The 23,525-nt window shown below is 40.5% G+C and overlaps 1 protein-coding gene across 2 annotated transcripts; it reads left to right on the top strand.

Moving 5' to 3' along the window:
- The first annotated feature begins 14,077 nt into the window (after positions 1-14,077).
- Positions 14,078-21,650, top strand: LOC148031200 (uncharacterized). Of its 2 annotated transcripts, none has more exons than XM_087684735.1 (4): positions 14,078-14,364; positions 15,143-18,605; positions 18,694-18,852; positions 21,065-21,650. In XM_087684735.1, the coding sequence occupies exons 2-3, from the start codon at positions 15,456-15,458 to the stop codon at positions 18,826-18,828; spliced, it is 3,285 nt and encodes a 1,094-aa protein (XP_087540861.1). In that variant the 5' UTR covers positions 14,078-14,364; positions 15,143-15,455; the 3' UTR covers positions 18,829-18,852; positions 21,065-21,650. The 2 variants fall into 2 exon arrangements, with proteins under 2 accessions (XP_087540861.1, XP_087540862.1); XM_087684736.1 differs by having other exon boundaries at positions 15,120-18,605.
- The last annotated feature ends 1,875 nt before the right edge of the window (positions 21,651-23,525 follow it).

The raw sequence follows: 23,525 nt of genomic DNA, 5'->3' as shown, positions 1-23,525 counted from the left end.
AAATGCAATTGGACAGCATGCAACTACCATGAGTATTGAGCATGCAGCCGATTCACAGGCATGACACAAGTACCACCCGTTCAGGAAGTAGATTCAATGTTTAAGGTATAGTTGCCAAGTGTTGTTATTACATTGCAATAGTTAACTCAGCAACCTCAAATTGCCGATTTTATGCATTAAATTCCTGATGATAAAGGGAAAAGTTTATTTCCCATTCTAAACAACCCAGTGATGCTGATAGGTAGACTTCACAATCGAAAACATTGCATGCACCAGCACCAGTAATGTGGAATACACGGACCCCCAGTTTAGAAGTTTATTCATCTACGAGGAAATAATGCTCAGCATTTTTCTTATGGATAGCAAACAACCAACCATCTACCCATACTGGCTATTTTGAGGTGTAGATAAATACTCCAGCATAGAAGATAAATACAAAGTGTATGACAAAACACAATGATAGAACAATAGAACTCAAAGGTGAAGAGTAAATCAGAGTGAAAGAAGAATGAATGAATGAATGCAGTAAACACACTATAGAAGAGTGAACAGAATTCCTCAAACCTCTGTGTCATAATGGACCAGGGGTAGTGATGAACTAGAGAGTATCTCAAACTCTAAATACAATGTGAATTATAGCAGACAGTCTATATGCAATCAGTTGCTGTAATTGTAGATTGGAATGAAGAGTCTATCTGGACCAAGCTGATCAATGGCAATGGCAGCAGGGCTGCCTGCTTAGGAGAGAAATGCTAGAAAGCTGCCTGAAAATGCAGGGCTGGCTGAAAATGCAGCCTTTGGCTGCAAGGTCATAGCTGCAGAGGAGTGTCTTACGTGCTGAGCGACTGCTGGAAGCAGTAAATGCAGCCCAAGTAGGTGCAGTTGACGGGTATAATGATGATGTCAGCTGCTGTATGGCAAGGACAGATATAAACACAGCTTGTATGGATGTCCTCAGCTGCTGGATGCTTTGGATAGGCAGTAGAGAGGTTGTGTGCAGCAAACACGGGCTGGAACAGATCTGACCAGGCCAGTTGGCTGTAGGAGAGGCTAGACAGCACCATGAAGTAAGATATCTACCAGCAAGGGATGTGGACAACTGTGGAATAAGGTGCTACATGATGGAGTGTATCTACAAAACAAGATAGGGCAAATAGCTGGGCAGCCTCCTATTTATAGACATGGATCTTTCCAAAGTTTGGGTGTTGGTTTATGAGATGTAGAAAATTTGTTAACTTTTGAGTTTTGAGTCTGTTGTTCAAGAGCTAATTAATATCAACCAGTAATTCACCTTGTTTAATTGGTAATTCATCTTTATAAGCTACAACCTTCTAGGCCCAAAACTGGAACCAAGGAGGGATTGCAAGCATATCTCAACTTATAATACCCCAAGGTGTCCCACCCCAAAGTAGCAAGGGCATTGGTCTCGGGGTGCACAATAACTCCAACCAAGGAGGGATTGCAAGCATAGCTCGGCCCATAATACCCCAAGGTGTCTATCCCAAAGCAGCAAGAGCATCAGCCTAGGGGTGCACAATGGCTGCCCAAGAATCTATCAAGACTATAGAGGTGATGATTTCTTACCTCGGAAGCCAAAGGGGCCATCCCAAACAAGCCAAGGTATCAGACAAAGGGTGCTCACTGATTGTCGAATGGCCTACCAAGACTTGCAATGGTGATGAAACTACTTGGAACTATCCTTTTTTCCCCCCCTAAAAGTATTTGTTTCCATGGGGAAAAGAAGGGACCGTCAGATCCAATATCACAGAACAAAAAGACTATTCCAATCATCCGTTTAGGATATCAATGAAGAGGAAATACATATCAGCATGTGCCGTATGTTGCCATAGAAGGTAATGCCATAGAGATTGTCATATGAGTTTTCATGAATATGGTGGATCCCAAGTAACCACTCTTCCATGAAGGAAAATGAAAAATATGCACATTGCACAGAGATGTTTATTTTTGGATAGACATAAATGAAAAATATGCACAAATGTATGGAGATTTTTATCCTTGGATAGACATATATCAAAAGACAAGTTTTCCCAACATCCAAAGTGCTCTAGGTGATGAAATTGCTTGGAACTATCCTTTATTCTTCTATTTTTTTTGAAAGTATCTATGTCCATGGAAAAAAGAAGGGATGGTCATATCCAACATCACAAAATAGGAAGAGTATTCCAATCACTCGTCTAGGATGTTAGTGAGGAAATATATAGAATCATGTGTTAGTAAGGTATTGCCATAGAGATTGTCATATGAGTTTTCATGAATACGACGATCCCAAGTAAACCACTCTCTGATGACGGAAAAGACAATATATACACAGATGCATAGAGACTTTCATCCTTGGATAGACATCAGTCAAAAGACAAGTTTTCCCTACATCCAAAGTGCTTCGTTCATGAAAATACAGTGTAGTTGCATGATGTGATACAAGGGTTAATGTAAAGTATCATGCCACTTGGACAATGGCCTCATAGGGGAATTGCTCGCTTGTCTAAGCGCCCTCTTACAATCATGATCAAGTTGCAAATAGATGATGATATGAAGTATGATGGAATTGATACAAATCATGATTAAATTTGGGAATCTCTAAGAGAAGAAGACACTCCCTCTCACCACACTTGTCGATGATAGAAGGAAAAGCTATGGGAAACCCCTCTCTCTCTTTATAATGTCGATGTCAAAGGGGAGGAAACATCCCCTTTGATTCATGGAAGAAGATACTATAGTATCATAGGTGGTTGACTAGCTTAGTTAAGATATCTGTAAAATTGTCGAATAAAGGTCGTCTTAGGGGCTGAAGTTTCTGCCTCTGCATCAGTGACCTTTTCACCAGGCAGAGTAGTAGCACTCTTAGTTTTCAGTGCAACCTTAGCTTCAGGCCTCTTCTTACTTCGCCTACGGCTCTTCTTCCCTATCGATGCTGCATCGAGGTTGCTAGGCCCTGGCAGTGATATGCCGGCATGCTTCGTTTGGGCACGAGTCATGACCCACAATGGGATAGATGTGGCCTCCCGATCGAGGTTCTCGATACCAAACAGCCCCAATGGGACAGATGGCACATTGGCTGAACACGAAGATGGTTTTCACTTTGGGCAGTCGACGAAGAGATGAGTGATCCCGTACTCAACACACCTTAGGTCAGCTTTGTCTTTGTTTTGTTGCTCCCTCTCAAGGCAGCGTGATAAGACATGTCTTGGGTGACCACAAGTCCAACAGATGATTGGATCTTGCGTCTGCCCTCCTAGGTCTCTACCTTGTCCTCTTTTTAATGCCATCACCGATACTAGTCGATAGTCCATAAGGACTGCGTTGCCCTCATTGTCATGCGAGATGTAAGGGTATAGGTAAGTCTCTTTTTCATTTGGCTCTTCCACATAGTGGATTGGAGCGTCACTCGATGGATGGGTCATGTAGGGACCAGGCAGTCTAGGTATGCCTGTAGGGTTTATGTTCATCCTAGGAACAACTGGCTTAATGTCATTAGACGCAAGAAGGGCGAATGGGACTCCCCTTTCGAAGAATGGTTGTGGCCTGTTTGCTAGGTAGGGCTAGTCATATGGTTGCGAGTACGGAAGTCTTCTTGGTAATCTACAAGGGACGACGTCGTGATTAAACCTATCGCAATTAGCGCAAGGTCTTGACACTCGGCTGGCAAGTGGTTTTTGCCACAGTACACGTATTGGACGTGTGGGCGCGTTGGTCATCTCAACATATCTTGCAGCTTGGCTATCTCTATCTTGACATCAGCTAAGTCTTGATTTGTCTCAATGGCTTTCCCCTTATCTTGGGTGGTTGGGCTTGATCGTTTGTTAGAGGTTGAAGCTCTCTTTGAGCTCCGTGAGTTGGTTTCTTCTGAGTTTAAGCTCCTAGAGCTTCTCTCTTTCAGTTGGTCGTCAACTCTGATGGCTTTCTCAAAAACCCTAGCTAGCGTGTCTCGCTACAAGCTTGAGTTGCCTGCCAAAGCCTTATACAGTTCCTCATTTCGAATTCCGTTGATGAATACAGTTGACACTACTCTTTCAGTTGGTCGTTCGCCCGTAGGGATTCTCTTGAAGAGACTCCTCATGTGGGTCACGTAATTGTGAATGTCCTTCTCCTTCTGCTTGACATTCATCAGTCACACTAGCAGATTGTCGGAGTATCCAGGCTTGGCAAATCTCTTGAAGAAGAGATTCTTGAGGCCGTTGAAGTTGGTTCGCTTTGCGGCATCTAAACTCGTATACTAAGTTCTACCCTTGTCACCTAAGCAGAGCCCGAATGCTTGAGAGCATTGAGTTAGGTCGGTGAGGCCGTTTGCTTCACAGACTTGCTCGAATTGCTCTACGAAACTGTATGGATCGTCGTGGGGCTGGTACTTGTCGAGCTGCTTTGCAACGATTGGGATTTTGGACTGGCTCTTAGAGCCTTGGTTTGCTCCTAATCTTGCTAACAGTGATGTCGCTAGTGCTGCGGCACTTTGCTCTGTTGCTGTGGTGTCTAGCAGTTGCTTTATGAGATGCTTGCTCAGTGTTAAGTCTCCTTCCAAGGCTCTCTCGTGATCAGTTCGGTTTCTACCGGCTAGATTTAGCACTCGTTGTACCTCGCGTAATTCTGTGCTTTGCCTTTGGTCCCTAGCATGCTGGTCTCTGTTGTACTCTACTATGCTTTGTAGTGCCTTGTGGGCTAGCTTCCTCTCCTCTTCTAAGTCTGCGATGATGGCATCTGTTGTTCTGCTGCGGTGCTCATACTGGGTGTGCACATCGTAGCTACTAATCAGCTGTCGAATCGCCTCTAGAAAGACTCCTAAGTCGAGTTCCTCGTTCGGCCTGCGGTCTAGGTTTTCTTCTACCATCGTCATGTTCTCATGCTCCACCAAGCTATCGATCAGGTTGAGTAAGCTTGTTAAATTCACCTCTTTGGTGCCGCTTGCTTGGTCCTACTCCGTGTGTCGATAGTCTGTCTACGTCTTTGGGTCTTCTTTTATTGGTGGGTTCCTTGAGTTGTTTATCTGAGTGAGTTTCTTGAATTATTAAATACAATTCTCAATTTATCTCCTCTCAGTGTGTGTGTTCCTTTCTGTGCACTTGTGCTTAATCAGGTTTTCAGTTTTCCTGAAGTGTACTTCAAGTGCGATAATTCAAGGTGAGTGCGGCAAACAATATCTAAGCGTCTTACACACTCTCGCTTCGTTTTAGGCCTGATAGGCTTGTTGATCAATTCTCTGGCCGTCTTAATAGGGTTTCGGGTTTTCCTTCTACGTTGCCTTGCTCGTTCTTGGTCTGGTTAGGGTTTATGGCTTAGCGGGTTGCCTCTAGGACTCTAGGTCTCGTGACAGCCTACGGAAGCTACTAAGCGGTTGCGCTTTACGATTTTGCCTATTCCTTGCACCAGAATTGAGTTCTGAGCATCAGGACTCGCGACAGGTTGTGTGGTTGAGCTCTAGCTGGGTCTGGTCAAATTTTTGGAAAATTTGGAAAAGTCCACACTTTGCCTAACTTGTCTGAATTGCAGGGGTCGAGTGGGTGACTTGGACGGGTCAAGGCGCACGGGCCAAGGGCCGAATGGACCACTCGGACATGGTGGACTTAAACGAGCCGAGGTGTTGACTCGGACGGGTCGAAAAGGTCCACTTGGATAGGGTCACTCCGATGGGCCGAGGGAGTCTACTCGGACAGGCCGAGGCACACGGGCCGAGGGCCAAATTAGGTTTGTTCGAGCGCTCGGACGGGCTGAGGGTCGAGGGCCGAGCGAGATGGTTGGCCAAGGGCCGAGTTTGTAAGTGGGGCCGAGTGATGTCACTCGGACGGGCCGAGTAGGGTTTTGGGCCAAGTCGGTTGAAAGAGAAAGGGCCAAGGGCCGATTCTGGGACTCGGTCCAGAAACCGGCCGCTCGAACGGGCTGAGTTGCGCACGACGAGGCAGCGCCGAGGCGATTTTGATCGAAATTGATGATTTAGCTAATCATTTTATACATTATCTTCCAGATCACAACTAGGGTGCAAGGGGAAGTGATTGATATATTTGAAGTGATCCGTAGGCTCTCCGGCGACAAGATTGAATCGATTCTCCACGGGCTCTCTCTCTCTCTCTCTCTCTCTCTCTCTCTCTCACTGCAAGGGTTGCAAATGAGCTCTCCCTTGGTCTCTTGGCTCTTAAACCCCTTCCTGGGTAAGATTTGGACGCTCCCAATCACTCACTTGCCGACATTAAGCATCCCAAGCAATCTTTTTGCCAATTTCTGCATGATTTGTGCCCTGTTTTGCAACGGTAAACCCTACCCTTTTCCGATTCGATTTCCTAATCCTAACCTACGCTAAATGCAACAAGAATCGAAAGCAAAGAACTGAAATGATTTCTCCATGTTTTTCAATCATCAAACAAACAAAATAACACAAAATACTTACTTGCTTCAAAGATAAAAAAACCAAATTTCCTACCTATCTCAAGCTCCGGTTCGGGGATGAATCCCTTACTTCGATGCTCCATATGAGGCGCGCAAGTGCTCAAGCTTGAATCCATTGGTCTCGGCAACGGAACCAAAATGTAGAGGGGAGCTCATGCTCAACTGCCAAGACCCACGGACCGCTTATTGTTTCAAGCGTTTCAAGCGATCTCTAATGGCTGTCTCTCACCTAGCCGACGCGCCGTCGATCCTACGTGTAGTGAGCTTACCTTGATGCCAAAATGAGTTGTCTCCTCTCTCGCACACGCCGGTAGCTCCACGATCCTAGATGCTAGCTCAAGCATCCTGAAGCCTTCTTCATCTCCAAGCTCCATCCACCATAGCCATGCACGTGAGAAAATAGAAGAGAAGAGAAGAGAAGAAGAGAAGAGGAGATGGTAGAGAGGTTCACCCTCTTGATCCCTCACTCCCACACACTCAGTCCCTCACACTCTCACACTCCCTCTCTCAAGAGCACACACAAGCAAGGAGAAGAGAAGAAGAAGAGAACTCTTGTTAGCCACACACCAAAGAATGAGCTCTCATTCACTTTTTGAACTTTATATACAAAACCCTAAATTCCCATGGGCGCCCATCCCTTTTTACATGACCGGCCATTGTGGCAAGGTCACTTTTTCTAATTCTCTCTTCTTGCTTCATGGCCTCAATCTATACCCGTCTATTCTTTTACAAATGGCACAAGAGGGAGCCTGGCGCTCTTTTACAAGACTTTTTAGAGCTTTTTGAGGCGCCTTTCATTTAAAATTGTGCTTTTTGCCCCAGCTTAGCTTTAGAGGCTGCCTGCATGTCTTTGCTCTTTTTCCATATTTTTTTCGCTTTTTCCTTCATTTCTCCGCCATCTTTCTCCGCTATCTCGACTTGGGGTTAACACATGCTTTGGCCTTGGCCATAGGATCTAAGTCAGAGTCGAAGGAGGATGAATCATCGAAGGAGTTTGTATCTTGCTTTTTCTTTTTCTTTTTCTTACTCAAAGCCCCCAACTCCTTACAATCCTTGCACAACTGTTTCTTTTTACCATAGTGATAGCACTGGCCTTGACTTGTTATCCCTCTTTGAAGCTGTAAATATCTCACCTTGGCCACCATGTTGGGATGGAAGCCTCCCCTGTAACGACAATGACATTGCATGCTCAAGCGGTGTCAAAGCCATATAATAAATAAGCTTTTCAATTATTTTGCAAAGTGCATGAAGTGCATATATGTGAGTATTGGCCAAAGTGAATATTTGAAATTGTCTTGAAGTATATGTCATTGATATGCCTAGATGGAGCTCCATTTCAATTGCTTGGATTCAAATTTGCACAGTTGGAGACGTGCAATAGAGGTAGGGACATCTAGAGTTGGCTCTCTTTGATACATTATACAAACATTTGAGTATCATCAAATCCCTAACTATGTGCCATTTCATTGTGGTCAAATCCCTTGACAAATAGCTCTTCTCTTGCTTCTTTGCTCTTAATCACATCAAGTATTAAAGTTTGATTTTAAGAAATCCAATGTATTATATCAAAATCCTTTGTATCTACTTACTTCAAAAACTCCTAACCACCAAATATTATGTTTAGATTGAACACTAAATGACATTGAAGCATTGCATGGGCTTGATGAAAGTGTTTTGTTTATCAACGCAATAGAGACTCTTTTAACTTTCTAAACTTTAAAGTTTTACTTCATTAAGCTTAATCGTAAGCTTGGTTGCTTTTTGTTTATATTTTAGAAACAAATCATAGAATTTGATCGTCGAATGTTGTAGGTAAGCAAGTCAAGAAAAATGTTGTTAAATTCGTTGGAAAAAACCTCTTTTTTTCACCCTTAAAGCTAGCCTTGATATGGAAACTCCAATCCAAAACTTTCATAATTTTATCATCAACTCTTTGACTGATAGTATTCACATAGATGGTCTTGGAAGCAAAAAAGTGTAGCTTAAACCTTGTTTCATTTGGATTACATTAGCTAGAAAATTTACGTATATGCATCTCAACTAATATTGATATTATCTAAAGTCTTTTGCACTAACTTAGTATTCAAAGAACGGTGCTTAATCACAGAATCCAAGCATTGTCTCAGTGCTTTTTTGAAATTTTTTCTCTTAAGAATATCGTTTGGGACTTCTAAAGGTAGAAGGTGATAATAAAATTGAGATGTCTTTAAAGTATCTCTCTTATTTACATTTTGGTAAAAAAGAGACGTAAACAAGATTAATATCACAAACCAAATATACGTATAAACAAAGTCACATTCAACATTTCTCAAATAAAAAGGTTTGCCTTATTGCTTGGATTCTTTTAGTAGAGCTATCTTCTCTTGGAAAAGAGATATGCTATTTTTAATGAGATCTTTGGGGTATAACCTTCCATTCAACCAGATTGAGATTTTTCTTTTGTTCAAATCTAACTAAATGTTTTCATGGACATTAAAGTAGTGTTTGATTTTGGTCTTTTCCTAATTGGTTCATACTAACTTTCTAGCCCTTGCCAATAAATTTGTATTCCAACCATTGTCAAGAGTCGGTTGTTGACAAAAATCCTAAATTGCCATATCTTATGGCTTTTTTGTGACCTCAAAACTTTGCTAATAAGAATTTTCTCTCTTTCATTTAGACTTTTCTTTTTCTTTTTGGACTTTTTTCCCCTTTCACTAGACCTTTCCCCCTTGGTGCTTTTTCGCATTAGCATTCACAAGCAATGTTAAGAAATATAGAGGCATATGCATTAATTGCAGAGTAAGCATATTGCTTTGAGAAACCCCATGCACCTCATACGTGCATTGGCATGGATGAATCACTACAATCAATACCATGCTTTTATCTAAACCCATGTAGCACAAGTTAAGCTTTGTACTTATCCAAAGTTTCATTAGCTTTTAATGTAATGCGAAATATCCACTTTGTTCCAATGATCTTCTTGTGGCTTGAATGATTTACTAAAATCCAAGTTTCATTTAGGTCGATATTCTTAAGTTGCTTTTCCATGGTCTCTTTCCATTGGAAATGCTTTAGAGTCTTCTTTCAAGTGTTTGGTTCAAAGTATAGTGTCTGACTTGCATAAAGATGGATGCAAATAAAGTAGTAGATGTGAGCCTAATAGACCTTTTGGATCCTTGCAGGAAATAAACCAATGGAAGCATATTCAAATTCCACATGGTTTGCTAGTATCAAAAAGGTAATGGTCAAGAGTGGAAAGTAGACTAGGATCAAATGACCATATCATCTCTAGTGACTTAGGTTGAGGAATAGGTTTGGAAGCCAATCCATTGGGTACACAATTCCCTCTTGTCAAAGACATCTCTTCTCATAGTGATATAGTTTGTTTTAGGATTAAAAACTGGCATGCTTTAGCTTTAGAAAAGTAGCCTACAAAATTCAAGAGCTTTGCTTGGGACACGAGCTTATCTATCTTGTCATCATGGAGTATACATGTACACATGACTCCCAAATAGTCTAAGGTGAGAAATGATAGGTTGAGTACCATGGAAAGCCTAAAGGGAATCTTAAGAGGGACCATTGTAGTTGTGAAAATAGTCTAAGGTGAGAAATGATAGGTTGAGTACCATGGAAAGCCTAAAGGGAATCTTAAGAGGGACCATTGTAGTTGTGACATTGATTAAGGATGTACATCAAAGTGTCATTAACCTTGTAGTCGGCACAAAGAGAGAGAGAGAGAGAGAGAGAGAGAGAGAGAGAGAGAGAGAGAGAGAGAGAGAGAGAGAGAGAGAGAGAGAGAGAGTGTGTGTGTGTATGTGTGCGTGCGTGCGTGCACACACACACACACACCCTCCCTCATATGTCATGTTTTTGCATGAGAACTAAGTGGAGAAACGAAGGTGCTTGGTGCATCAACATCTCTAAAAAAATAGGCATGTAAGTAAGAAGTCTTGCTAATATTTAAAGTTCTCTAGGTTTGGAGTTGCACATAGACTTCTTGGAAGATATATTGAGTCATCACTTTATGAGGCATCTCACTTTGTGTGGTTGATGTAAACAAAAAAGGAAATATGTTTGATACATGCTGACTGACATGTGAAAAGATTAGGATAACCATGCTATTAAGGTGTCCATTCTCCTCTTCCTCCAAGAATACACAAAGGTGGAATCCCTTTAAATCACTTGAATATCATCATAATTGCAAACTTGAGGCTTGAGCCAATATAAGTTAATTTCTAAAAATTTGAATCAATGGAAAGGGACATGCCAAGTGTTTTACTTTTGGCATAAGTTCTGCTTAAACAAGTCATTTTGATGCTTAAGAAAATATGGTGCTATTAGATGTCTTAGAAAATTCAGTACCAGACTTGAAAATTCTATCTTGAAAAATTGGACCTACCTATGTTATTAAAATGTTTCGTAGAATTTGAATTAGTGGAAGGAACATGTGAAGTGTTTTACTTTTGGCACAATTTCAGTTTAAACAAGTCATTTTGATGCTATCAAATATGCAGGAAAATTCAATACTAGGCTAGAAAGTTTTTGAAAACTACACCTATGTTATTAAAATATTTATCAACCTTAGAACTAATAACCTTGGCTTTACTACCCTTTTATTTGTAAATTAATGGCACATGAAACATAGGTTTACTTGTTGAGCCCAAAAAACATGCTTATTATCTCAATGTCCTATTGCAACTACTTTTTTATAACATATGTTGAATCTAATTATGTATACAACTTTAAGAGATTTTCTAGAATTACTAGAACTATATTAAAATCATTACTAGAAAAAAACCTTTAAAACTTTAAGAAATAGCATACTAGACACTAAGGTCATGCCACTCGTAAGAATAAGGTTGATGTGAAAACAACCTTAAAAGCTTGTTCATTTTGTCCTTGGAGGGGAGAGAGACATGATGGCAAAGAAGATATGTAGTGTTCACATTCTTAAGCTTTCATACTTGTTCTTATTTCTACTCCATGCATAATATGCAAATGCCCAATAAACATCAACATGATAGTTTCGAACTCATTACATTGGAAATTGAGTTTTCTAAATAAAAAACAATTGCCCTCTAGACTCATGCACAATTATAGTCTCCACATTTCAAACTAGAAACATTTGTAAATTTATAACACTTACAAAGAGTTCCCACTCATTAAGGAGCTACAAAGCCCTTTTGAACATTTTAATTTTTTGATGGTTATGAGTTTTTCCAATGGCTCCATAGAAATGCCAAACATCAAAAGAGCAAGCGAGCACTCATGTGTGGTTTAACAGCTTGTAATGATAAAACATGTACTTTCCCCTTGGAAAACCACTTAGCAACAAAATAATGAACAAATAAGTACTACTCTTGCAAACTTGTGTGCTAAAACATGACTTTTAAAAAGAGGTAATCATTCGACTCCAATCATGATCATGGACATTGCCTATGCTAATAAATGATAACCAAATCCCAATGCATGTTTAAACATGGATATCACCTATGTACATATATGATAACCATCATGGATGTATGTTTAACCCTATTGCATTTACAACCTCCAAACACCTTGTCACAAATGATATCATAATGGGTAGTGTAAATTTCAAAATTAAGAGGCCCAAAAAAGGTTTGATCTCTTGTGTGACAAACATAACTAAATCCCATGATGTTGTGAATAGATTATGTGCCTGTTAGCACAATCATAGAAATTTTCTTTATTGTACTACCTACTGCTTTCTTCTTTTAAAAGACAAGGAACAATATTAAGAAAGGGAAGATGTACCTTTTTCCAATTTTATACTAATGAAACTTTTCTTGCTTGCATTTTTGGTTTAGCTAGAGTGGATCTAATATCCACAAAAAGTCAAACTTACCCTTTGCAATTGGATGCGAACCTCAAGTCCCTAGCTATCCTTTTACTCACAATCCTTCAAAAGCTTAATTAGATACCTTATCAAATTTAGATTTGTTATTATATTTGGTCCAAGATCGAATATCCAACAACATTGAATGAATGATTTCTCCTCATTTGCCTTTTTGTATTCTCTGGTGACACAAAGTGTATGGGTATGAGAAGCCATGACATGACTTGAAAGCTCTATATCTGCCACCATAAAACAACCATAAAGGCACTAAATAGTGCACATGGAAATGGATTTGTTATCCTAAATACTTGAAAACATTGAAGTAGTGGTTAGGAGGATAACATCAAGATAATCATGCAAGTTAAATGTGCATGTTGGAACTTCTTAAGGAACCATTCAAGGTGACGTTAATTTAATGTACAAATGAGGAGGAAATGATACAAGAATATTTGTAGCACCTTGATGAAATTGGTTCACATTAAATTCATATTTGATTGTTGTAAGTCCCCAGTTTGGGGAGCATGTGCACATTTTAAAAACCTATGCAAACACATGTAAATGAATAAACAAAGGTTGGAACATGCACATTGACCAAGTAATAGTGTGGCAAAGAATTGAAGTGCACCCTTGCAAGTGTTTGCAAATTGTATGGATCTAACACATGGGCTTTAACGAGGAGACATGATGATGGCTTGGTAAGATGCTATGAACAAGCGTTGGCTTCAACGAAGGACGAGAACGAAAAGCAACACATTTGGAAGGCTTGGATGCAAAGGCAATGATGCATTATGAGGTATATGCGAAGCTTAAGGCTTGGGGGTTTGGTGGAGAGCCCAAAAGGTAGGGTGTAGGCTCTAGGTGTGGAGTCATCTTCAAAAAGGGAGAGAGTGGTTGGCAAGGCCACCTCATTAGTGCACAACATGATCATCCTTAATGTTTTTATAAAGAAAACCAAAGGTTTGGGGTGCTGTAAATATTGGTGTTGATACAATCGCGTTTTATTATATTTCAAATCCAAGGTTTTGTTTCTAGTGAAGGAAAACTGCATACGTGGATGGTAGCCGTAGATCCGCAGGCCACGGAGCCGGCAATCGGACGGCTAATGGCCACCGACAATGTCGTCGTGGATTCCGGTTCAAAGAAAATATCTTAATTTACTAGTCAAAAATGATTGATGTTCTTAGTACTTGCCCTTCCACCGGGAATAAAGCACACATCTTTTAATAAATACTCAATATTCGAAATACTAACTAAACATTCGAAATGAATACCAATAATCAATTCCAAAATTATTCTAATTCTAAATATTCCAAACCGACGAAAATCAACGATGCAAATTATTAGTATTATTATTCTATGTTTGAAAAAAATATGTCGAAAATCGATGATGCAGGTTATATCTCCAATAATTTATAAATATTCCCAACAATTTGATGCTATTACTTTCGCACTGAAAATGTCGAAAATCACTGGTGAAAGATATCATATTTCTTCTTCGAAAATCAAATTTGGTTTTTCGAGAAAGGCATAGTAATTCGTATTAAAAGGAAAAAGAAAAGGGAATGTTTACATATTTGGGTAATGACCAAACGCGGGCTTTCGACGTAAGCCATCATCAAGGTTATGTTCGCAATATTGATTTGGACCAGAAATCCAAATCACCTTAATCCAAGACTCCCGGTAAATCCATCAATTTAAAAAATGATTTTTCCCAAATATTGATTTGGACTAGAAAGCTAAATTACAGCTTAAAACAGTAGGCGGGGACCTACAATGAAGCTTTTTCGTCACCTAAATGTCAATCCTCAGGAGAGACCCATCTTGTAAATTTGCGTGTTTATAGTCAATCATGGTGAGGTCATGATGGCACCTAAATACCATCGTATACTAAGCTTTTGGGTCTTTTCTGGGTGCTTAATGACGAAGGAAGGAGACGAGCAATCCTGCAATTGCCCGACTGATAAATTGCAGACCAAATCATTATTTTGCATCTCCAGGACCCATCATCCACCACCATCATCATCCCATTCTCTCATTTTTTTGCCGCTGAGCTTGATCAATATGGATGGAGTGGCACCTCCCTCCCCATTTAGAACCATCAGATATACAAGCAGCAGCAGCAGCAGCAGCAGGTTCCTTTCCAAACCCATTCATTCTCTCCTTGTGCTCCTTGGTCATTTCTTTTGACCTTTCTAAGGTTCAGATGTGAAGGCGGCTTGATTGCATGCACTTTCGAGCCCAGTCTCTTCTTGTGCTGCTTGACCATTCCTTTTGCCTTTCTAGATTCAGATGTGAAAGCAACACAATTGCATGCAGCTTGATTTGTTTGAGGCAAACGCATGCCCCAATCCACTTCTGAGACTGCTTTGAGATGTAGCATTGTTTGCAGCTCGATTGCATGCCCAATCCAGTTCTGAGACTTCTTTGGGATGCAGCATTGCACTGCTCTATAAGAACGTTTTGACATTTTTCCCATTGGCGTAAGCTTCTCCTCGGGAGGAACCACATACCTAGCTAGGCGTGGCTGGGAGCAGGGGGACTGGTGGCTGCCCCCCACCCCCCAAAAAAGCTGCACCTAGCTACGTATGCATTCTCTCCTGAGCAGAAGCTTATGATGTTGACATAATTCACAATGTGGGAATAATAGTGGGAACTTGTCTAAAACTTCTTGTAATTATGATTAATTCCAGTAACACCTTACATTCCCTCGTGGAATTGTCATTTCTGTGATACCACCTAAGTCTCTCTTAATCATGAATATAATCCACACATCTCCTCGAAAAGCACTGTAGAATCATATAACAGTCCTTGTTCAATCCAAATTGCATCCTTAATTGACTAACTGCAAGATTTTCCTTCGATAATGTGGCTTTGTCAGTTGTTTCAGAGAGTCTCAAACTGGTTGTGCAGGATGATCATACTCATAGATCTACAAAGACTTCGTCCGAAGTAAGGTACTAGCCATCGAATTTCAGAAAGTCCGAGAGTGCTGGAGTTTGTCTCAACAAAGAGGAGGACAGCGTTCTCATCTCATTGACCCAACATCTGGTTTCGATAGTAAGCCAATGATTCACAGAAGAGGGGTGCATGTTGAAATTTCCAGTTCAGAGCAGCACAGTTCAACAGCTTCCATATTGAAACTGATGACGAGTGCTGCTCCCGCCCGTGACATAAGTTTTTCACGCAAACCTTTGGATGGTCTGTTTACACCAAGGCCACAGCAATGATACTTGAGGAGTTGCAAAGAAACACAGCTTACAAGTTACATCGTGCACAGGAAGCAAGCAGTGAGGTGGTAAGGCTAAAACAACAGTCTGCAACAGAGAAACTATCTGTCTTCAACATGACCAATGAGCTGCTTGTCTTGAGAACAGAGATAGAAAGTAACAAATTTGAAGCTGATCATTTCATGACCATGCATAGGGCTGTGGAAGATAGGAGGTTCATGCAACCCAAGGGATATCTAGAACTAGAAGATGCAAAGCTTACCATCCGAGAGCTGAAAGAGGAACTGGCTCATGAAAATCATGTAAGACAAAGTCTAGGGCTACAGCTTCAAAAGACCATCGAGTCGAACTCCGAACTTTTGTTGGAGATAAAGGACCTGGAAGAATTGTTGCAGGAAAGACAGAAAGTAATAGAAGAGCTTCAGGACGAAACTCACAGGTTGAAAGGTGGACGACATGGTGCCAACTTTGAGGATGCTCAAGCACATTGGATGCAGAGACTCCAGGATTCTGAAGAGGATAATCAACGTTTGAAAATGACAGTCACATCTCTGGAAAACGCTCTGAAGGAGCAAGTGACCAGCGATGCTGATAAACTTGATAGGACCATTGGTCTTTTGAGGAAGGATATGGTAAAGCTAGAAAGAGATTCACAGGATATCATGCAGGAAAATGCAAATCTTCTTGTTCAGATTCAGCAGCTACAGGTTAAAGCAGATGAAAAAGATGCTTTGGTACAACAATTGGAATCCGAATTGGTCAACATACAGGATCAGTCCTTTTTTAAGGAAAATATGCTAGAGAAAGAGGCTGAAAACCTCCAAGCACTGGTGGATGACCTCAAGGAAAAGCTGCATCTGCTGGAAGAATTGTATCAAACTGAAGTCACTAGCAGCAAAGAACACCTGGATGACCTCAAATCTTCATCATTGGCACTTCATTCTCACAATGAACAGCTGGAGATAATGTTGAAATGCTCAGAGGAAAGAAATTCTTCTCTTTTGAATGAGCTAAATAACATGAGGGAAGTTGGTCAAGAGCATGAAAAAGAGAGAGCATTACTGGCGTCCCAGAGAGGACAGCTGAAATGCTTGAGGGAAAAGTTAGCCTCAATGACTGAAGATTATGAGAAAATGGTCAAAAAAGTTAATGACCTAGAGATAGCAAATACAACATTAAGAGAAATGAACAACGAGGTAATTGCTAATTTAGATCAGGATCTGAGAACTGCCAATGAAAACCTACTCAAAGCACAGGATGAATATTTGAGTCTTAAAAAGGCATTGACTGATAGAGAGATCCAAGCTTCCAAAATGCAGGAAGAGATTGCATCACTCCTTGTCTCCAAAGAGCAAGTGGAAGCAACTTTGAGTTCTTTGCAGGTCTTGAATGCAGAGTTAGAAGAGCAGCTGACTAATGCAAGGGAAAGCAGTAATACAGCCTTGCAAGAGCTTCATGAACGTGAAGTCGAAATTGCAAGGCTTTCAAAAGATCTAGCAACAAGTCAAGGTCAGATGAAGGACATGAATGAGTCACTTTCACAGTATGAAGCCAGTAAGGAAGTGACTGTCTGTTTAAAGCAGGAGCTAAAAGATGTCATGGAAGAACTGATCCAAACAAAAGAGGACTGTTTGAATCTTCAAAATGTATTTGCCCAGAGAGAGGCTCATACTAGCCAGCTGGAGGAGCAGATAGCAACAGTTCTTGTTGAGAAAGAAAAAGCTGAAGTCTCTCTCTGGTCGCTGGAGGCCTTGAATGCAGAGTTACAACAAGAGGTGAAGCATGTACAGTTTAACAGCTCTAAAGCCTTCCAAGATCTTCAAGAGCATGAACTTAACACCACACGGCTTCTCAAAGATTTGGCAACAAGTCAGGAACAGATCAAGAACATGAAAGAGAGGATTGCAGAGGCTGAAACTGAAAGACTAACTTTGGCACAAAAGGTTCAGCAAATTGAAGAGGACCAGAAGATTAAGAAGTCTCATATAATCAGTTTGGAACAACAGCTTTTGGCAACCATAGAGGAGAAGGAGACACTGAGCAAATCATTCACTACATTTGAGAGCAAGGCTCAGAAACTACAGAGACTGAATAAGGAACTCACAAATGAGCTCCGGGATGCTCTACTACAGAATGACCAATCGAAAACTGAAACACTGGCTTTGGCAGAAAAGCTTCAGCAAATCCAAAAGGACAACAACGTTCAGGAGTCTCATATCAAAGGTTTGGAGCAACAGCTTATGGCCATTTTGGAAGAGAAAGAGTCACTGAGCAAATCATTAGTTATGTATGAAAGTAAGGCTCAGAAACTACAGACACAGAATAATGAACTGACAGACAACCTACAGGATACTTTGTTAAGGAAAGAACAATCAAAATCTGAACTTGCAGAAGCAAAGAAATGTCAAGCAGAGACAAGGAGCATACTGGAAAGCACAGTTCAGCAGCTGAAAAACTTGAAAATCGAAAGTCTACCCATTGATGGTATAGTGGCTGAATTGGAAGATAAAATTCATTCGCTTCATGGTGAGAAGGATGGATGTGCAGTTGAAGACACAAAACATGAAGCACATGAACATCAAGTGGACTTCAAAGCTTTCAAGGCCTTCCTTATAAATGAAAGGCAGCAAAAAGACACAGCAGAGGCCTCTATTAGAAACCTCAACTTAGAAAATGCAAGACTCTTTGAGGAGCTAGCAAGCTGGAAAGCAAAGGCCAAAACTAGTGATGACATAATTGGCAGATTAAAGCATGACACATCTGCTCTGCAAGACAAGGTCTTACAACTCCAAGATATGCATGCCAAAGCAAGTAAGAGAGTCAGTGAGCTTGATCAACGGAATGAACTGATTCGACTCCGAAAGCAAACAAATGACCTGAAACGCAAAATTTCAGAACATGAGGAGGACAAAGAAGAGCTTAAGAAAAAGACACTTGCAATCCAAAAGGAACTCCAGCGAAAGACAGATCTCCTTGCTCTTACAGAGAAGAGACTAAAAGAAAAAGACAGAGAAGAACGTGGGAATGGAAAATCAGCAAAATCGCAGACAAGAGCAAACAACAAGCTTATTATGTTACCAAATCTCCCAGTCTCCAATGATGCAGAAAGCTTGGCAAATCTAACAGAAAAGTTCAAGCTGCTTCAGGTATGTGATCTTGAGGTAACTCCACTGATAATCAATATGCTTAAGGCATCCACACTAATGTTTAGCCATTTTTGTATGTGCTCGTCAGGAGGAACTAAAGATCAAGACGGTTGAGCTAGAAGCAACAAAATTCATCTTAAGAGAGAGAGAAACAGTGCTTTGCAATGAAAGGGAGCACTTGGAGACTGTAAATGTGATCCAGGCACCAGATTTAACTAATTAAATCCAGGATTGGCTCCAGAAAGAGGTAAAGCAAATATTTGAAGGTTGGCTGCCCTGAAATTATTGCACGTCATAGTAAGCAATTAAAATCCTTGGCCATATTTCAATTAAGTTTGAGTGTGCTGTTGATGCTCCTGCTTAATTGTTTTACCTATTTTCAACCCTTATTCCCACATTGCTTTGTACCAATCAGTGCCATGTAGAGTAGACCATTTCTGTGCTTAAACTGAAGGAGCACTTGCTTGAAATTAGAAGAGCTACTGTATGATGAAACACTGCCAGAGCATTATGACTCCTTGTCTGGAGCTACCAACGTCACTTCGGTGGTAAAGTCGATAGCATGCTTTGAACTCATGCAAAGTTAGTGCAGTCCACAATCTTCAAGGTCCTTTCTATTAACAGGCTGGAAATGCTCAAGTCAAGCCCATACTCTCTTGTTTTCTGAAAGAAGTACATAATATGTTTTAACTGTCCCTTGAGCAGCTTTGTAACTGCCTTCTTATGTGCATATGTCTGAAATGCTTCATTCTTATTAGACATCATTTGAGCTCCTCTGTGACTGCCTTCTTGAGTGCATGAAATGCCTCTTAACTCAGTCTTTAGAATGATATTTTGTTGCCTGGCTTCAAACACCTGTTTAATAAAACTTTCAACAATTCACTGTGCATCTGGACACACACACTGTAGTCAAAGAACTCATTCTGCTACAAAGGTCAATTCACTACTAGCCGGGAAATTCTGATCAAACACAACTAGAAGATAAAGATTATAGAAAACAAGACCTGAAAATTCTATCATCCAGCCTGCACAAGGTCAGAAACAGAAAAATGCAGGGATTCCACACTTTAAATGCAGCTGTACAATAATAAAATAGTATAGAAAATCAAAATGCAGCCAGCTGTAGAAAAAACACAGGCAGCAGACGGCCGAAAACAGGCTGATTTTGATCAAGGATAGATCATCTGGGCAGCAGCAAACAGTAGAAGGCTGATGAGTGGCAGGAAGGTGTGAGGACAGACTGTCCACAGCAAAAAACAGCACCTTTGGATCGAACATGGATATCTGATACCATGTTAATAGTGAGTGCAATGATGGAAGTGAAGGAGACTGCTGTAATAGGCTGCAGAACACAAGGGAAGAAAAACAGAAGAACTCCACAAAGAGAGAACTCAAAGATATGCTTAGGAAATGGAATCGATATACCAGACAATAGATAGTCATGTACAACAATGAGTCACTAGTTGTGTGGGCACTAGCATTGGCTCCCTCTTTGTCTCACTAGCAATGCACTTGGCATTGTTGTTTCAGCTAATTTGTGAATTGGCTAGTTTATTGGCTGATCTATGTTTAAGATGTTCTAGTTAGTTTTAGAACTCAGCCCTTGGTCTTGGCATAATCTTCCATCATTTTCCTTTGATCCTTTGTCTCATTAGCAATGCACTTGGCATCACATGCAATCAGCTTTTGTACTCAAGCATTCAAACATCCCATATTTGTAAGCTCTATAGAGATATGGTGAACCTTGTGTTTTTTCGCTATCTTTTATGTGTTCTGCACTAGCTACTTCTCTATCTTGTGATTTTTAGGGCAAGTCCTACCACAACTTTTTTTTGAACTAGCAATGTCTAGACCAACATGTCTGGGTAACTTTTGCAACATAAGCACATGCCATCACATTCCCATTCTACCCTATATATTTGAGGCTCAAAAGCTGGATGTACTGAACTATCTCTTCCAAAAACTGAAAGCGGAAGATATCATTGACATGCGAACATATGACGTTCCGTAAGAAACTGAAGGCTGGAGATATCATCAATATATGAATGTATAGAGTTTGTCACCAGTTGCAAGAACATTTCTGAAGCTAGAGCAGAGTCTCTGGACGAGGTGGACCATTAAGACCAGATCAATGCTTTACCCAAAAAGTGAAGTCTACCAAAGGAGCATCTTCAGCATCTCCAAAAGCCCATCTCTTCAATAGCAATTTAGGAAGGAAACGGCAAGATAGAAAATTTATATGCATGAACACATGAGCGATGAATTTCACCATGATTTAGTGCATTCAATTATCAACACCTCTAAAAATGATCCAAGAACCACCCCAAGTTGCGCAGATCCACTGTAATATGAATGACTGCTTTGCTTTGTCTTTGCTACTAGGCTTGTGAAAATGCATTGACCTGCAGAATCTGTTTGCTATAGTGAACCTTGACAGAAGCTTATTTTGAGTTTGACAGAGCAAACGCACACCACCTGGAAGAAGGCAGGCAGCTGATGCAAGGAAGCCATTGCAAGAGGATGCAGAATCATCTGTCGTCATCGCAAGCCCAGCCTGATACAGAGGCTACGAGCACAAGCATATACATACACAAGCGTCCATTTTTTCCATTCTTTGGCTCCACAAACACAAGCACCACCAAGAAACTGCACTGCATCTTCAAAAGAATTTTTATAACCTTATCGTAAAAACGAAAGGGGGGGGGGGGATATCCTTTATCAGAAAAATGAGAGAGGCAGTTATACTTGTTTGTAAAAACTCCACATGGACTTCTTCTTGTCTATCACAAAGATCCTGAAATCCTAAAAGCTTCTTAAGTTCTGCTCGTGACTCGTAACAAGCTCTGCAGATTTTAATGGCGTAAACTGCGTGAGGGACATGAGATGAGATGCCAATATTGCGCCCGCTGGCTAAAACCTCATACCAAATTTGGACCTACATGGAGAAGAACAGCACTTGAACAGCTTCATTAATTATAGATGTTAATCAAGTTAAAAGTGTTAATTTGTTATTCTGAAAACCAAGGCTGCATTGCCCTTTTTTCCTTTCACGAGAGAGGGAGAGCAAGTGCACCCTTTTTTTTTTTCAATTTTCTAAATTAGACTCTTTCTTCTCGAAAAGCAAGATATTCACACATTTCAACGCTAAGTGGACCACTTAACTGAAGTTAACACAGTGGGTAAATTTTTTGGGACCTACACCACTTTGTCACCACACCATTGTATAAGCATATGTCTGAAGGAGTAATGCTAATAAACATGCAAAACTAATGAGAGAGTAGAAACTAGGGATTGAATTCACACACTAATATTACACGGCGCACATTCTAACCATTAGGCTACAAGCCCATTAGTTGTAAAAGCCATTCTAAGAAGTATTTCAAAATCAATTATACACAAAACATTTATATTGGGCCAATCATGTGTAGCTTTTGTTCACAAGCTCAATGTAGTGGTGCTGCACGCACCCACCATCCCTCTCAACCAAGTCTTACGTGATCTCACCATGAGACTTTTCACAAACTTTTTTCCAATTCTCTATGTAATATTAAAATTTAGAGAATATTGGGGAGAGAGAGGACAAGAGGGGGGGATGTAAAGGAGTGGGCTTTTATTTCGGTAAAGACCTTTAAAGCCTTAATAGTAACTAGTGGCCATGTCAGCCACTCTACCTAACACTTGGCCTTCCCCATGCAAATGTTTGGGGCTGGCAAGAGGAACCAAAATGGCATAGGAGAGGAAGGAGGGAGAAGCTATAAAAAGAGCCCTAAATATATTAAAACTATGGAACTTGACTATCTCTCTCTAGTGCAAAGCTCAACGATTTGGATATGGCGAAAGTGGAGAAGGCACTATAGAATGACTTCAAGTAGTTCAGTACGAAGAAGAAAAGTGTCACAAAAAAGAACAAGTCAAAAATATCCCAAGCTCCAATTGCTTTCTCATTACAAAGGATTAAGCAAATGTATTCAAGGTTTTAAATGTGTGGTATGCTTTTCATTTTCATGGGGAGAATCCCTATTGAAGAGGAGTTCGTGAGATTTGGATACTTTCCCACGAGTGTCCTATTTGGATCACTTTTCTTAGTCCACAAGACTAGTTAGATGGAGGTTGGAGTGTTTGTAGAGTTTCTAGGGAATTTAGGGAATTTACTATGCATACCTGCTTTGGCTAATAGGCTCTTGCAAATCAAGAAGAAGGCATCTATATTATGCTATCAGTAGAATGATCTCCATGATTTTTAAAAGGTATTTGATTCTTATGGTATTGAGATAGTTGTAAAAGTTAAAATGTTACCCTTTTTTATACTTATTGCATATGCCATCAAACTAGTCACTTTGCCATATATTTTATAAAACATACCCGCCCAATACGATATTGGGAGGTAATGTTTTGGTATTTGCCCAAGGGCCTATCCTAGCTAGCGCCATCACGTTCCTTAGAACTTACAAATTTAGTTGACTAGGTAGTCCTACTTGACAATGAAGCATCATGATTTCAACCCACAAGGATTGATTTGAGATTCTTAAGACTCTAGGTCTCTAATAGTAATCTAGCACCTAATTGTGAGAGGTCACTTTGCAACCAAACACAATCGAGAGCAAACTATCATTGCGCTTGGTTTAAAGCGAGAGACAAGGAGAGATGAGCATCAACCCCTCTACCTCAAGATTATCTTGCTCCAGTCCCTAAAAAAGATATTATTTGGTTCTAAGACTTGACCTTATGAAGTCAAGTGTTTGGCCCTTTCCTATAACTTAATTTAGAGAGCACTCGACTAATTGAGTGCACTCTACCATAGAGCGCTCCCATTAGGGAAGACACTCACCCACTTCCCACTTCCCACTCATGTACCTAAATCATCTTTAGTTTTCAAGCAAGTCAAGAATGTGTGGGTCCTCTCCAAGCTACCATGCCATT

This window comes from Lygodium microphyllum, chromosome 9, assembly GCF_053477565.2.
Source record: "Lygodium microphyllum isolate KBCC chromosome 9, Lygodium_microphyllum_v1.1.10, whole genome shotgun sequence".
NCBI classification, from domain to species: domain Eukaryota; kingdom Viridiplantae; phylum Streptophyta; class Polypodiopsida; order Schizaeales; family Lygodiaceae; genus Lygodium; species Lygodium microphyllum.
The sequence above is the reverse complement of the archived record's forward strand: the minus strand, read 5'-3'. Positions and strand labels throughout refer to the sequence as shown.